Source organism: Pyxicephalus adspersus, chromosome 3 (assembly GCF_032062135.1).
Source record: "Pyxicephalus adspersus chromosome 3, UCB_Pads_2.0, whole genome shotgun sequence".
NCBI lineage: Eukaryota > Metazoa > Chordata > Amphibia > Anura > Pyxicephalidae > Pyxicephalus > Pyxicephalus adspersus.
In genome coordinates this window covers 11,971,425-11,984,365 of record NC_092860.1, presented here as the reverse complement: position 1 = coordinate 11,984,365, position 12,941 = coordinate 11,971,425, and the positions used below count along the sequence as shown (strand labels likewise).

The 12,941-nt window shown below is 42.6% G+C and overlaps 2 protein-coding genes across 4 annotated transcripts in view; one reads left to right on the top strand and one right to left on the bottom strand.

The window, feature by feature from the left end:
• Positions 1 to 60: 60 nt before the first annotated feature.
• Positions 61 to 2,679, bottom strand: LOC140325365 (E3 ubiquitin/ISG15 ligase TRIM25-like). The gene has a single exon (XM_072403191.1). It carries the CDS (start codon positions 2,677 to 2,679, stop codon positions 1,111 to 1,113), a length of 1,569 nt encoding a protein of 522 aa, XP_072259292.1. The 3' UTR covers positions 61 to 1,110.
• Positions 2,680 to 10,415: 7,736 nt separating this feature from the next.
• The window catches only part of TBCD (tubulin folding cofactor D), a 130,100-nt gene continuing 127,574 nt past the window's right edge, over positions 10,416 to 12,941 (top strand). For 2 of the 3 annotated variants that reach the window (XR_011919711.1, XR_011919710.1), the window contains exons 1-2: positions 10,416 to 10,495; positions 12,403 to 12,481. The gene's annotated coding sequence lies outside the window, so the exon portion shown is untranslated. The remainder of the gene's footprint in view (positions 10,496 to 12,402; positions 12,482 to 12,941) is intronic. The other variant, XM_072403591.1, reaches the window with a different exon arrangement.

Below are 12,941 nucleotides of genomic sequence, written 5' to 3'. Positions count from 1 at the left end.
CCTGTACTGAAATCAGAATACTCATCAGACACCCCTAAATACAAATTAGAAAAGGTCACAGAATCTTTAAATAGATCTTTATTTCCCACTACGTTTGGAAAAAGCCCCAAGCCAAGGGACCTGCAATATTGCATTCCACTGTGGAAAGTCCCAGTTACATAACTATATGTAGGACATTCTTTATGTAACAATTTTATACATTTGTATCATGTTATCTATATAATATTGTAACATTGTCAAATATAGATACTGATTTATTTATCCTAATGTACAATCTTAGATCTATCAGTCATTATAAGAATGTTTTGCGCCTGTCTGCTGTTTAAAGTTTTGGGGTCCAGCTGATATAAATATATATATATATATATATATATATATATATTCTAAATTCAGAAGTCTATACACACAGTTGATAAAAATGTATATTAATGTATAGAAGATAAAAATGTATAACACGTTGTCCAATTTGCTGTAATAGGGGCAAAAGAATCCCTCCTGCTCCCCTAGTGCAACCAGATATTCTCACCATCTCCATTCTGGGGTCCTTACTTTGAACATATATACATTACTCAGAATTGTAGCTGAAGAAATGAGACTTGTATGCATGCAAAGCCATAAAAATATCAGGCTCGCCTGCCTGCCGACAGTTGCAGAAATACAATTGGCTGATGCTATATCATATTTTGTATTCGTTTTAATTTCTTTAGTAATAACTGTCCTGAAGAGCGTCCCTACAAGTCCAGTGCAAAGGAAAACAATAAAAGTTATATGATTAGTCAAGGTGCAAGTGCAGCACTGGATGGAGTCAGCAAGGGACCAGCAAGGGACCCCCCCCACACACACACATTCAGTTATTACCTAGGTAAAACATTCACGGAGTATCAGTTGCTCCATAAAATGAAACGTCCAGGTCTACCTGGCTGTGGAAGGGGTTCAAACCCCCATCTGGCCCACATCTAGCATCAATGAGCCTCTAGGTCCCAAGTTGTGCAAGCTCCACAAATGGTATATCCACCCTTTCCAGTCTTTCTCTGGTCAAGTCATTTATTTTTTTATGTCTGCATCTGGTGCATTTTGGGATACTGAAGCTGAAAAATCATTTGAAACATTCTAACTTATGATTCTCAGCCAGCAGTCATCTTTGTCCTCAACAAGACCAAATGCTGCATGAAGGGGCTCAGTAAAGATGGTGGTAAAGGTATACAGGTGTTTGACGGAGTCACCCAGCTCATAAAAAGACAGCCTTCCAGCTCTGTAATCAAGATAGATCCTGAATTTCTGGGATAGGCACTTGTGGGAAATGAACTTCTCCTCTCCATCATGTATTACAGAATACTGATTCTGAAATCTGGTAAGGCACCAAGACTTGGTGTTTTCTCCTAGCCATGAATACTCCCCTTGTCTGTCTATGGAGGCATAAGCCAGCCCCATCATCCAATCTCCCAGTTCACTGGTCTCCACATCCCAGTAGTGCCACCCTGAGGAAAAACTCTTGAGACTTATCATTTGACCGTCTTTAAACCTCTCTGGTGATTCTGGATAACTCTGATCTTTACGGGACAAACAAACTGTTTTCATGTCATATGATACAGATATGTTAGCTGCTGCTGTGTTCACATCCAAAATTATATCTGAAGCTTCAAAGGCAAGCATTCTACTGGAGATATCATTTACAATATCATATAGTCCGGTGTGGATGGTCTTTGACATCAGATCCAAATGTTCTGGCTGGTTAACATAATCATCTAGGAAGAACCTATCACATTCTTGGGGTACACAAAAGTCATCTCTATCTGACTTCTGATCCTGCAATAAAGCTATTGGGTCGGTCATGTTGCACATCTTTTCAATGTATTGTATCTTCCTTGATAAATCGTCCTTCTTTACTTCCAGAGGCTCAATCAGACCAGAGACCTGCTTAGAGAACTCCTCGCCTTTTCTGAAGATATCAGTCAATACATTTTTCTCCAGAACTTCTAGTTGTCTTCTGATGTTTCTAAACAGAGCGGTTGCCATGTCTGCCAGCTCAAGGGCTTTCTCTTGCCTTTCTCTAATGTCCTCCTGAAAATTCTGGATTTTTCTATCAATTCTCTCTCTCTTAGAGTTCAGCAGGCCTAGAAAACTTCTCAGTTTTTCTTTCTTCTTCTCAGAAGCCTCATCAATCATCTCCACCTTGTGCTCCATATGGTCCCCAAGGCAGCAGTTAGCACAGATACATTTTGCATCCTCATAACAATAAAACATCATTTTCTTTTTGTGGATGGAGCATTTCCGATCCTCTAGGGAGGTGGTGGGATCAATTAGGGTGTGTGATTTGCTGTGAACTTTCAGGTGGTCAAAGCACATAGAACTTTCACAGTTCATACACGTTTTCACAGCGGGTTTGAAAGAATCCATGCAATATGTACAAGGATTGATAAATGCTGCTGTGTCCGGCTGCTTGGAGTAGAAAATCTCCACTATGTTTTGAAGGTTGCTGTTGGCTTGCAACAATGGTTTGTCTTGAAACACGTCTCTGCATTCCGGACAGGAGTAAACGCCAGATGCATCCTGTGTATCCAGTGCATGAGTGATACACTCCCTGCAGAAGTTGTGTCCACATCTCAACGTTACTGGCACAATAAAAATGTTCAGGCAGATGGAGCAGCTGAGTCTGTCTCCCAAGTCGGTGAATTCCATTGTAATGGTGAGGAGGCGGAAGAAGCAGCAGCTAAAAAGTTTCCTAGATAACCATCGAGGCGTGGTTTTTCTTTTTTCTTGCAAATTACCCATATTTTAAATTCTTGACCGTGAACTTTAATAAGTCCTCTGACAAGTTGTTTGTAACATAATGAAATCTTTTTTGTTTCCTAGTTGCAGCGTGCAGCCTGTTCATACGCTTTGCTATAGGTGTATAAAAAGTAAAAATATACATATACTGTACATGTGGGAATAATATGTGTAGCTAACGATAACATAGGTATCCTTTTATTCCCGATCTCCTCATTTGTGTCCTTCCACCATGCAAATGGTGCTTTTCAATTGCACTAAAAGAAGTCAGAGTGTAACACAATGGTTGTGTCCACACTATGGTCATCTGATTATTTTAATATTCAATTTTTAGCATTTTTTTTTTAATAAATGTGTCACATACTTGGGATCTACTACTGAATCTGCAGTAGGAGGCCTGCATCGAGCTGTGGTTTTGCTGGACTGACTATAAGGACAGTGTGGCCAAGGGGCAAAGTCTAAGGATCCAGAGGTGTTCACTAGACCACCCTACAAGGACTCCCAACAAGGACCACCCCCCAAGGACAACAACAATCTTGAAACTGCGGTCAAAGCTACATAAACAAACAGTCAGAATCACTCTGCTGAGAAACACTCAAAGTCAGACAGGTCAACAGAGGTACCCAGGGACATCAAAGACACGTGCAGTCATGGAGGTCACAGGAGGATCCTAAGTTCATAGGTGACACTCAGAGACACTTGGCTCTATGGAAGAACCTTGGCGTTTTGAAGGTCAAAAAAGTTTTTTAATGTCACAGGAGAAACTTGGGGTCATTGGAGGTTCACAGTAGATGCTCAGAGTGTAACAGAGGTTACTTGAGGTTCTATAGGTCACTAGGGCTAAAAGAAATCACATCATCTTTAGGTGTCCAGACCATTCAGAAGACCTACCTCTTGATTAGCTATAACCACAGCACTCCCGGCAAAACCTGACTGAAAGGCATCTACTTTGTTGAATATCTGTGCATTATACTATGTACATCTCAGTGTTCCTGATCTTCTGCAGCCTATATATTTGTCACAGGCTGCAGAATGGACAACAATGGAACAAACATCAGACCTGCACTTTTTATTTCTTTTTAACTTACTGCACAAGATGTGAGCTGTAGTGCACTGCAATTCAAGTTCCCAGACTCTGAACATTCTTTGTCTTAGCATGCCATGTAAAATGAATTCAAGTGTTATGCCTTAGTGTGCTTTGCAGTAATGCTCGGTAAAATGTGTATTTTACCCTGCAATGTGAGAAAAATGGTTCCCATATAGCTGGAATGTTCTGAAAGCTGTGCCCAAATAATATATAAGGTCTGTTTATGTGGATAAGGAGACTTATCTCTATCACAAAGCAGTGAGATGATTATGAGCACATGCCAGGAAATTATTAAACTTCTCCAAACATGCACCACAAACACCGGCACTCTGTTTAGTTTGTTGTCAGTCACCATTGTGTTTCCCCTTCTGTGCTGAAATTATGACAAGTATAAAAATTGATCAACAAGTCAATTTGATAATTTTAGTAAACTTTTCCCACCAGAGCGAAAAGAGTGGAGCGAGAAAATTTGTGTCATGACTTGTAAGGAAACCCGGATCTTCCAGTATGATCCTGAAACAAAGCCACAGTCACTGGAAACACCATCACCAAGAATCAAAAAAGGCCAAATTCACAGCCACGCTCATCGTGTTTTGTGACATGAAGGGCGTCATTTTGGCAGAATGTGTTCCAGAAGGCACAACAGAGACCCAACATTATTATAAGGAAGTTCTGACAAAGCTGAGACAGTAAAGAGTCAGGATAAGACGGCAGAAATGTGTGAAAATGGTTTCATTTTTCATCAGGACAATGCACCTTCTAACACAGCACATTCTGTGACCGACATTTCTACACTGGGACATCCTCCATATTCACCAGATGTGGCACCTTGGGACTTTTTTCTTTGTCCTAATTTGAAATTGGGAATTTAAGGAACTTGCTTTGTGTCAATGAATGCAGGAAAGCAAAAAAAAACCATCAGATATCTGGAAACAGCTGACAGAAACTGATCTGCTCCGCACTTTCCACCAATGTGAAACAAGACGGCATCGGTGCCTAATTGTGAATGGAGAGAAAATTGAAGGGGACAAAAACTAGATTTGTCAGATTAAATAAAAGTCAGTTAATTTATCAATAAGCAGTAATCAATAACAATAATGAAAAACAAAACTGATGTATTTGGTATACAAAAAGCAGATTTGGGACTTTCCCGTCTGTGGACAGGCCGTGGAGTTTCCAGCTGATCAGGAAGCAGCACAATGGGCTGGAAGAGAGCGGAAAGCTGAACTTTAGTTCAAAACTGCAAAACAAAAAAATTCCATATTGTATTGTCTAAATGTCTATTTCCTGGTTGGTTACTTAACCCCTTCAATACCTGAGCACGTTAAAGCCCAGATGTCCTGAGCAAATTTACCACTCACTTAATTTGGCAAAAACTCCATGGGGCCATGAGGTATGTTTTTAAATTGGTGAATCTCACATTAAACTAAGAATCTACTGGGGCAGGTTCACCAATTTATAAGGAGGCCCCTATACTTATATATATATATATATAATATAATATATATATATCTTATTTTTATTCCATAATTTGTCCTGTTTAAAATAAATAAAAACTAAATATATGTTGTTTATTTAAGTATTTCTTCTCCGGAACCTGCATACATCTTATTTTTTAATTACCACTATATATATATATATATATATATATATCTTATTTTTATTCTATAATTTGTCCTGTTTAAAAGTTTAAAATAATGCTGACATTATATTTATGGTGCATAGTATGTCATGAAAGTGAACAAATGAAAAAAAGGCACTTGAAAGTTGAACTCCCATTTTTCTTTTTGTGAATAAATACAAAGCCTGAGCTCCGGGATCAAAGGGGCTCTCTGGGAACACAGAAAACTGTGGCAGCCCGGGTAAAGAATTTAAAAGGGTTTCTGTGGGAAACAAGAAGCTGAGGCCCAGGATCAACGGGGCCCTTCAGGGACACAGAGAGCTGATAAACCCTGGGCCCCAAGAACCCCCCTGGGACACAGTCAGCAGATACAGCCCAGGCCCAGTATCAAAAGGTCCCACCAGGGACATAGTCAGCTGGTATAGCAAAGGCCCAGGATCCAAGGGGCTCTTAGGGGACGCAGTTAGCTGGTACAGCTGGGCCAAGGTTTCAAGGAGCTTTCCTAAGTCACAAACAGATTATAAACCATTTTTGGGAAACAGGCAGCTGGTACAGCCTTCCTATAAAGCCTAGCCTCAGAATCCAGGAGCTTTCCATTGACATAGCCAACTGGTATGGTCTACAACCAGAATTCTAAGGGCTTACCTGAGAACAAAGGCAGCCAGTACAGTTCTGGCCCAAAATTCAAAGGGTTCTTTGGAGACACAGACAGCTGGTAAAGCCCATGTCTAGGGTCCAGGGGGCTTGCCAAGGACACAGGAGACTGGTACAGCACGGGTCCATTATCCAAGAGGCTCCCATGGGGACACAGGATGCTGATATAACCCAGTGTTTTGTAGGTCCCTGTGGGCACGAGCATCCAGCATAGCCCAAGCCCATATAGGGCACAGGCAGGTGGTGAAGTAAAGCTTGTGCCTCCTAACCTGCGCCTGAACTTAGGGCTCAGGTGCCCTTTCCTGTCTCCATTATGACTGGATCACCTGATCAGTACTGCAGGAAAAGCTGAGCAAAGAGCTGAACTTTAGCCCAGAAAAACTTCCATACTATATTTTCTGAATGTTTATTTCCTGATCAGCTACTTACCTTTACCTAACCCCTTTACTACCTGAGCTTATTAAAGCCTTGATGTGTACATTTAGCAATGTCAGTTAAATTGGCAAATAATCTATGGGGTCTGTTTTTCTAATTAGGCCCCCCCAGGACTCAACTGGTATGGCCAAGGTGCTGAATCCAAGGGGCCTGCCAGGGACACTGCTGGTACAGCCCAGAATCCAAGAAGCCCCCCAGGGACACAGATGTTTGGATTTGCCCAGGTCCAGAATCCATGCCCCCCCCCCCCCCCCAGGGACACAGATGATTGATAAAGCTCAAGTCCAGGACCCATGGGCCACACAGCTGGTGCAGTCCAGGATTCTAGGGTCCCCCAGAGACACAGACAGCTGTAAAAGCCAATGTTTAGGGTCCAGGGGGCTTGCCAAGGGTAGAGGAGATTGGTACAGCCTGAGTTCATTATCCAAAAGGATCCCATGGGGACACAGGCCATTGATACAGCCCAGGCTCTGTAATTAAGGTCTCTGTGGGTACAGGCACCCGGTAGAGCCCAAGCCCAAGAGCATCCATGAAGGGCCCAGGCAGCTGGTGCAGTATAGCTTGTGCCTCCTAACTTGTGCTTGAACTCAGCACAATGGGCTCAGGTGCCCTTTTCTGTCTCTATTCCGGTTGGATCACCTGATCAGTGGAAAAAGCTGAGGGAAGAGCTGAACTTTAGCACAAAAAAATAAAAAAGATTGCTAAAAGAAAAATTCCATACTGTGCTTTCCAAATGTTTATTTCTTAATTATTTACTTGACCCTTCAGCACCTGAACTCATTAAAGCCTACATGGCCACATTTAGCAATGTCAGTTAACTTAGCAAAACTCTATGGGGATCTGTTTTTTGGACCCCCTAGGAACACAGCCACGTGGTATAGCTCAGGCCCAGGAGGCCCATCAAGGACACAGCTAGTACAGTCAAAGAACAAGGGCCCCCCCAGATATAGCCCAGGCCTAAGATCCATGGGGCCCCACAGCTGGTACCACCTAGGATCCAAGGGGCCCACCAAGGACACAGCTGTACAGCCAAGGATCCAGGGAGCTCCCCGGGGACACAGCCAGCTGGTATATACAGGACAATCCTAGGGGTTCCTCGGGGATACAGGCAGACAATAAAATTCAAGCTCAGGATCCAGGGGGCTCTTGTGGAAACACAGGAAACTGATACCACCCAAACCCTGGACTTACGAGACTCCATGAGGGCCACAGGCAGCCGTTGTAGTATAGCTTGTGTCCCCTGAATTGTGCCTGAACTCTGTGTACACCTTGTCGCTTATCTAGCTATCTGATCCCTGCTCCTGAGATCTTTCAGAGACAATTTTTTTTTTACAAAACAGCAAGAGTAACAGGGTATGGTGTGTAGCTCAGAATTTATTATTTAGTATTGTGTGATAAGTACAAGGAAGAATTTGACAATTTATGGTGCTGCACAGCCTGTGGTAAATACTAAGTATGGCTGACAGGGGGCGCTGTGAGTGTCTTGGAGAGGGTGTAGTAAGTATGTATGTCCTAGAGCAGTGTTTTTCAACCTTTTTTGAGCCACGGCACATTTTTTACAAAAAAAAATCCTGCGGCACACCACAAATCAAAAGTGTTACAAAATTACACTTTGTAGCTAATTCTCGCCTCTAAAAATAAACAAGGCGCTTGAGCTACCTACTGCCACCCACTGACATGGAAGAGTATTACATTACTCTGCCAGTCACTACAGCACAGGCACTCGACAATGATAATTGGATAATTTCCCACGGTACACCTGAAGATCTCTCACGGCACACTAGTGTGCCACGGAACAGTGGTTGAAAATCACTGTCCTAGAGAACATACATGGCTGACAGGGGGCGCTGTGAGTGTCTTGGAGAGGGTGCAGTATGTATGTATGTCCTGGTGAGGGCGCTGTGAGTCTGTGTGTTCTGGAGAGGGTGCAATGTGTTATATATGACCGACAGGGGAAACGGTTACTGTGTATCCTAAAGTGGGCGCAGTGTTTATATATAGCCGAAAGAGGGTGATGGGTGACCTGATAGGGTGCAATATGTATGTTTGTCCGAGAGATGGCGCTGTGAACGTGTGTCCTAAAGACGGTACAGCCGCCAGAAGGCAATAAGGTATGTGTCTGAGAAAGAGAGTAGTACAGTGGTAGCTCGGCATAAGTCTGCTTTGGAATAAGTCCAACTTGGTATAAGTACTGTTTGGACATGAAACATTATGCTTGGTGTACAACCTTTGTGGTGTACAACCTTTGTGCTAGAACTTGTATGGGTCAAAATGAGTCCTAACAACGCACGCTACCCTTACTTACCTCTCCCGAGACAAAGCCACGACTGGCCAGGAGCATCAGTACGCCACTTGCTTCCATTCATTGAACAACCCGCGCTATAACTCTCTGTGAATTACAGAACATCTCCTCCTCCTCCCTTCTCAGCACCATCCTAGTAGGCACTGGACTCTTCTCAGCAAAATTTTCATTTATTACATCTAATTGCTTTTGTATTTATATATTTTAGTATTAAGCAGCGTTTTCATGGGAATGGATTAATCATTTTCCTTTTATTTCTTATGGGAAATGTGTTTGGTATAAGTCCTGTTTGGTATAACAATTAAAATTCAATTTTATTTTTAATAAATTGGGTAATTTTAGTACAAATACATTTAATTAATTAAATAAAAATTTTCCCAGGACGCTCAACCCTCCATGATTGCAAGTGATTGCCATTCTTGAATTTACGATTCTTTTGAGAATTGGGGTTTACTGGTATATTTCTATAACACAACTGGCAGATTGTGTATAGGATTACAGCACTGTCCTCTGAGGACATCTGGTGGTGAGTTCTGGTAATAACGCCACCTTGTACTGAAATAATATCCCTCTGTGTATCCCAGCACTGTACTCTGAGGACATCTGGTGGTGAGTTCTGGCAATAACGCCACCTTGTACTGAAATAATATCCCTCTGTGTATCCCAGCACTGTACTCTGAGGACATCTGGTGGTGAGTTCTGGCAATGACGCCATCTTGGCGTCAGAAAAACCTGGCGTTTGTGGTGTGCGCGCGCAGGTTGAGTCCGTGCATAATTACATCCTTCGTTTATATCGGATAGGATAGCCGGCAGAGGGCACTATGAATGTGTCTGAGAAAAATGTGCAGTGTAAATATATGGCCTACAGAGGGCACTATTAATGTGTATGTGTCTGAGTAATTGTGCAGTATAAATGTATCGCCGGCAGAGGGCACTAATAATGTTTATGTGTCTGAGAAAGCGTGCAGTATAAATGTATGGCCGGGAGAGGGCACTATAAATGTGTGTCTGAGAAAGTGTGCAGTATAAATATATGGCCGGCAGAGGGCACTATAAGTGTGTATGTGTCTGAGAAAGCATGCAGTATAAATGTAAAACCGGCAGGGGGCACTTATAATAATGTGTATGTGTCTGAGAAAGCGTGCAGTGTAAATGTATGGCCGGAAGAGGGCACTAGAGGTGTGTATGTGTCTGAGACAGCGTGCAGTATAAATGTATGGCCGGAAGAGGGCACTATGAGTGTGTATGTGTCTGAGAAAACGTGCAATATAAATGTAAAACCGGCAGAGGGCACTATGAATGTGTATGTGTCTGAAAAAGAGAGCAGTGTACATGTATAGCCAGCAGAGGGCAGTTTGAATGTGTATTTGTCTGAGAAAGCGTGCAGTATAAATGTATGGCCGACAGATGGCGCAGCATTTACGCGAAGTAATGCATATGAATTATGCGCAGTGTAACAGGCGCAACATGTCTGTACATACGACCAGCAGAGGGCGCTCAGTAGTGACACGATTCGCGCCGCAGAGTCCTGACTCCTCTCGGGATCCGTAGCCCCCGCCGTTGTTGTGGTGACGGATAGCGGTGAGTCACGTGGGTCAGCGGGCGGGGAGCGGCTGGTGTGTGGTAGGTAAGTGACTTCATTTATATCTCCGCTTCTTTCATGTGAGCAGCTACTTACCGCCCCCGTGATCTGAGCTGTCCCACAGTGTACGCAGGACCGCGCCTGTGCAGTATAAGAGTACCTGTCATTGTGTACACAGCCCCTGACTATGACAGGGACCGGCCACCCCTCCCTCCATTACCAGGTGGGCCTCCCCCAAGCATTCATTTCAATGGGTTGCCCAATGCATAGAAAAGATGCACATGAAGCGCTTCTGACGGTGCAGTGCATAGATAAGCTGCGCTTGGGACGCTCTTAATAAATGGCGACCCCGCTGAAGATTCTTTTCAATTCCAGTCTGGTAAAAATCAACCTCAGCAGCACAGGAAGCGAGAGAAAATCTCCCCTTATGACTCCTTTTTGCTATTCAGGGCCGGAGAGATTTATCCTCACTTCCTGTCCTGGTGACAACATTTCACTAGTTGCAAAAATAAGAAACACAAACTGAGTACAGGAGACCAGAAGCCCTGTCAGATTTGTAAGAGACACACATACCTGTAATATGGCTCTACGATTCATTTTTTTAATGAAAATTCTATAGATTAGTTACATTGCTCTTTTATTTTACCCTATACTTACCTTAGAAGTGAACACCTGGGTATAAAACGCTCCCTTTTCTTGGATCCCAACATCATCTTCCGTTCTGTCATAAACTCATCAAGAAAACCAAAGTAATTACGAGAAGCTCCATAGTTATGAAATAACACATTTATTTAACATATTCCCCCTTGCAGCTTTTCTAGACCGTTCAAATAAAAGTCCTTTGGTTGGGCCGCAAACCAACTCTCAGCAGCATCTTTGACGTCAGAAATGTCCTCGAAATGTTGCCCCTTTCAGATGTTTCTTCAAATTCTGGAACAGATAATAGTCCGAAGGGGCCAGGTCCGGTGAGTAGGGGGGATGGTTGACCAATTGGAAACCCAGGGTGTTCAATTTGGCAGCCACAACCTTGGACGTGTCCACCAACAGAATACTGTCTTTGTCACAGAAAACGGACACCATGACTTTTTTTGGACGATGGGTTTGGAACTTCTTCGGCTACAGGGACTCGCTGTGGGGCCATTCCTTTGACTGTTCCTTGGTTTCAGGATCATAGATGTGGAGCCAGGTTTCATCCTCAGTCACTAACCTATCCCATGCAGCTTCAAAATGGGCCAAAACGGCTTTGGATGCTTCAACTCGTTCCTTCTTCTGATCACAGTTCAAACATTTCGGCACCCACTTCGCTGAAAGCTTGCGCATGTCTAGGATAGGGGTGATAACAAACCCAACACACTCCCGTGAGATGTCAAGTATCTGGGCTATCTTTTTTGCAGATATTCGCCAGTCCTCAATAATCAGCTCATGGACAGATCGCAGGTTGCCGGGTCAGTTGAGGTTGGGGGGCGCCCACCGGCTCATCTTCATCGGTAAAATGCCGAGTCTTGAAACGGGATATCCAGGTTATGACAGTGCTGTAGGGAGGACACTTCTCCCCCAGTGTTTGTGACATCTCAGTGTAAATGTCCTTTGCTGACTTTCCTTGGAGAAACAAAAACTTCATGACGGCCCGTAACTCCAACGACGTGAAACTTGCTTGTGCCTCTGCCATCACAGCTTCTCACAGAAAAAACTGTTTTAAGAATTGCAAAGACCTGATATTTGCACAGTTACATACTAAGATATTAGGCTGTCATATACCCCCACACTCATTTTTCATCTTCAATAGGACAAAGCCAGGAACTTCTCAGCACCCCTCGTAATCCTATGATCCACTGAAGTGGAAGTTTTATTTCCATTCTTATATTAAATAATTTTGCACACATCCCCCCATCACTATTATATCAAATCAAATCAACTCAAATCAAAAACCCCCTTCTCTTTTTTCCCACCAGGGACAATAGCAACGCAACCAGCACAGGCTTACTTGTTGTGAAACTTTTCCACCATCTTGGAACAACTAGACATACGACTGTAAGTAATCAACAATTTTTTTTTTCATTATTCTATATTTGAAAGCCATCTTCCAGAAATATTAACATTCTGTGCTATATCCTGATATGAATAACTTGGTACTCTTGATTTTTATGTGTATGTACGTTCTATGTAATTTCTAGTTCTTCTGTAGAACTTCTAGATTGTTGAAGCATCAAATCTCCTTGAGATAACAATTTCTATCAATGCCTTGCAGTTGGATTTTTATTTATTTATTAGGATGAAACAAACATTGATAAATATTCTCTTTTTGAATATTATAGTTTGGGTCCAATAAGCTTTAATATGCCCGGATGAAGCCAAATTAGGCGAAATGCATCGGCAGGAGACTCGCTTTATGATTTTGGGAACTCAAACAAAATTGTCTGTACAAAAATCATGCATAGTTCTTGATTTTATAATTTTTTTCCTCTTTACCAAAACATGGATTTTTTGGATT

What these genes read in the sequence shown, in the direction of transcription:
- LOC140325365 (XM_072403191.1), bottom strand. Translation starts at nt 2,679, where the DNA reads ATGGAATTCACCGACTTGGGAGACAGACTCAGCTGCTCCATCTGCCTG.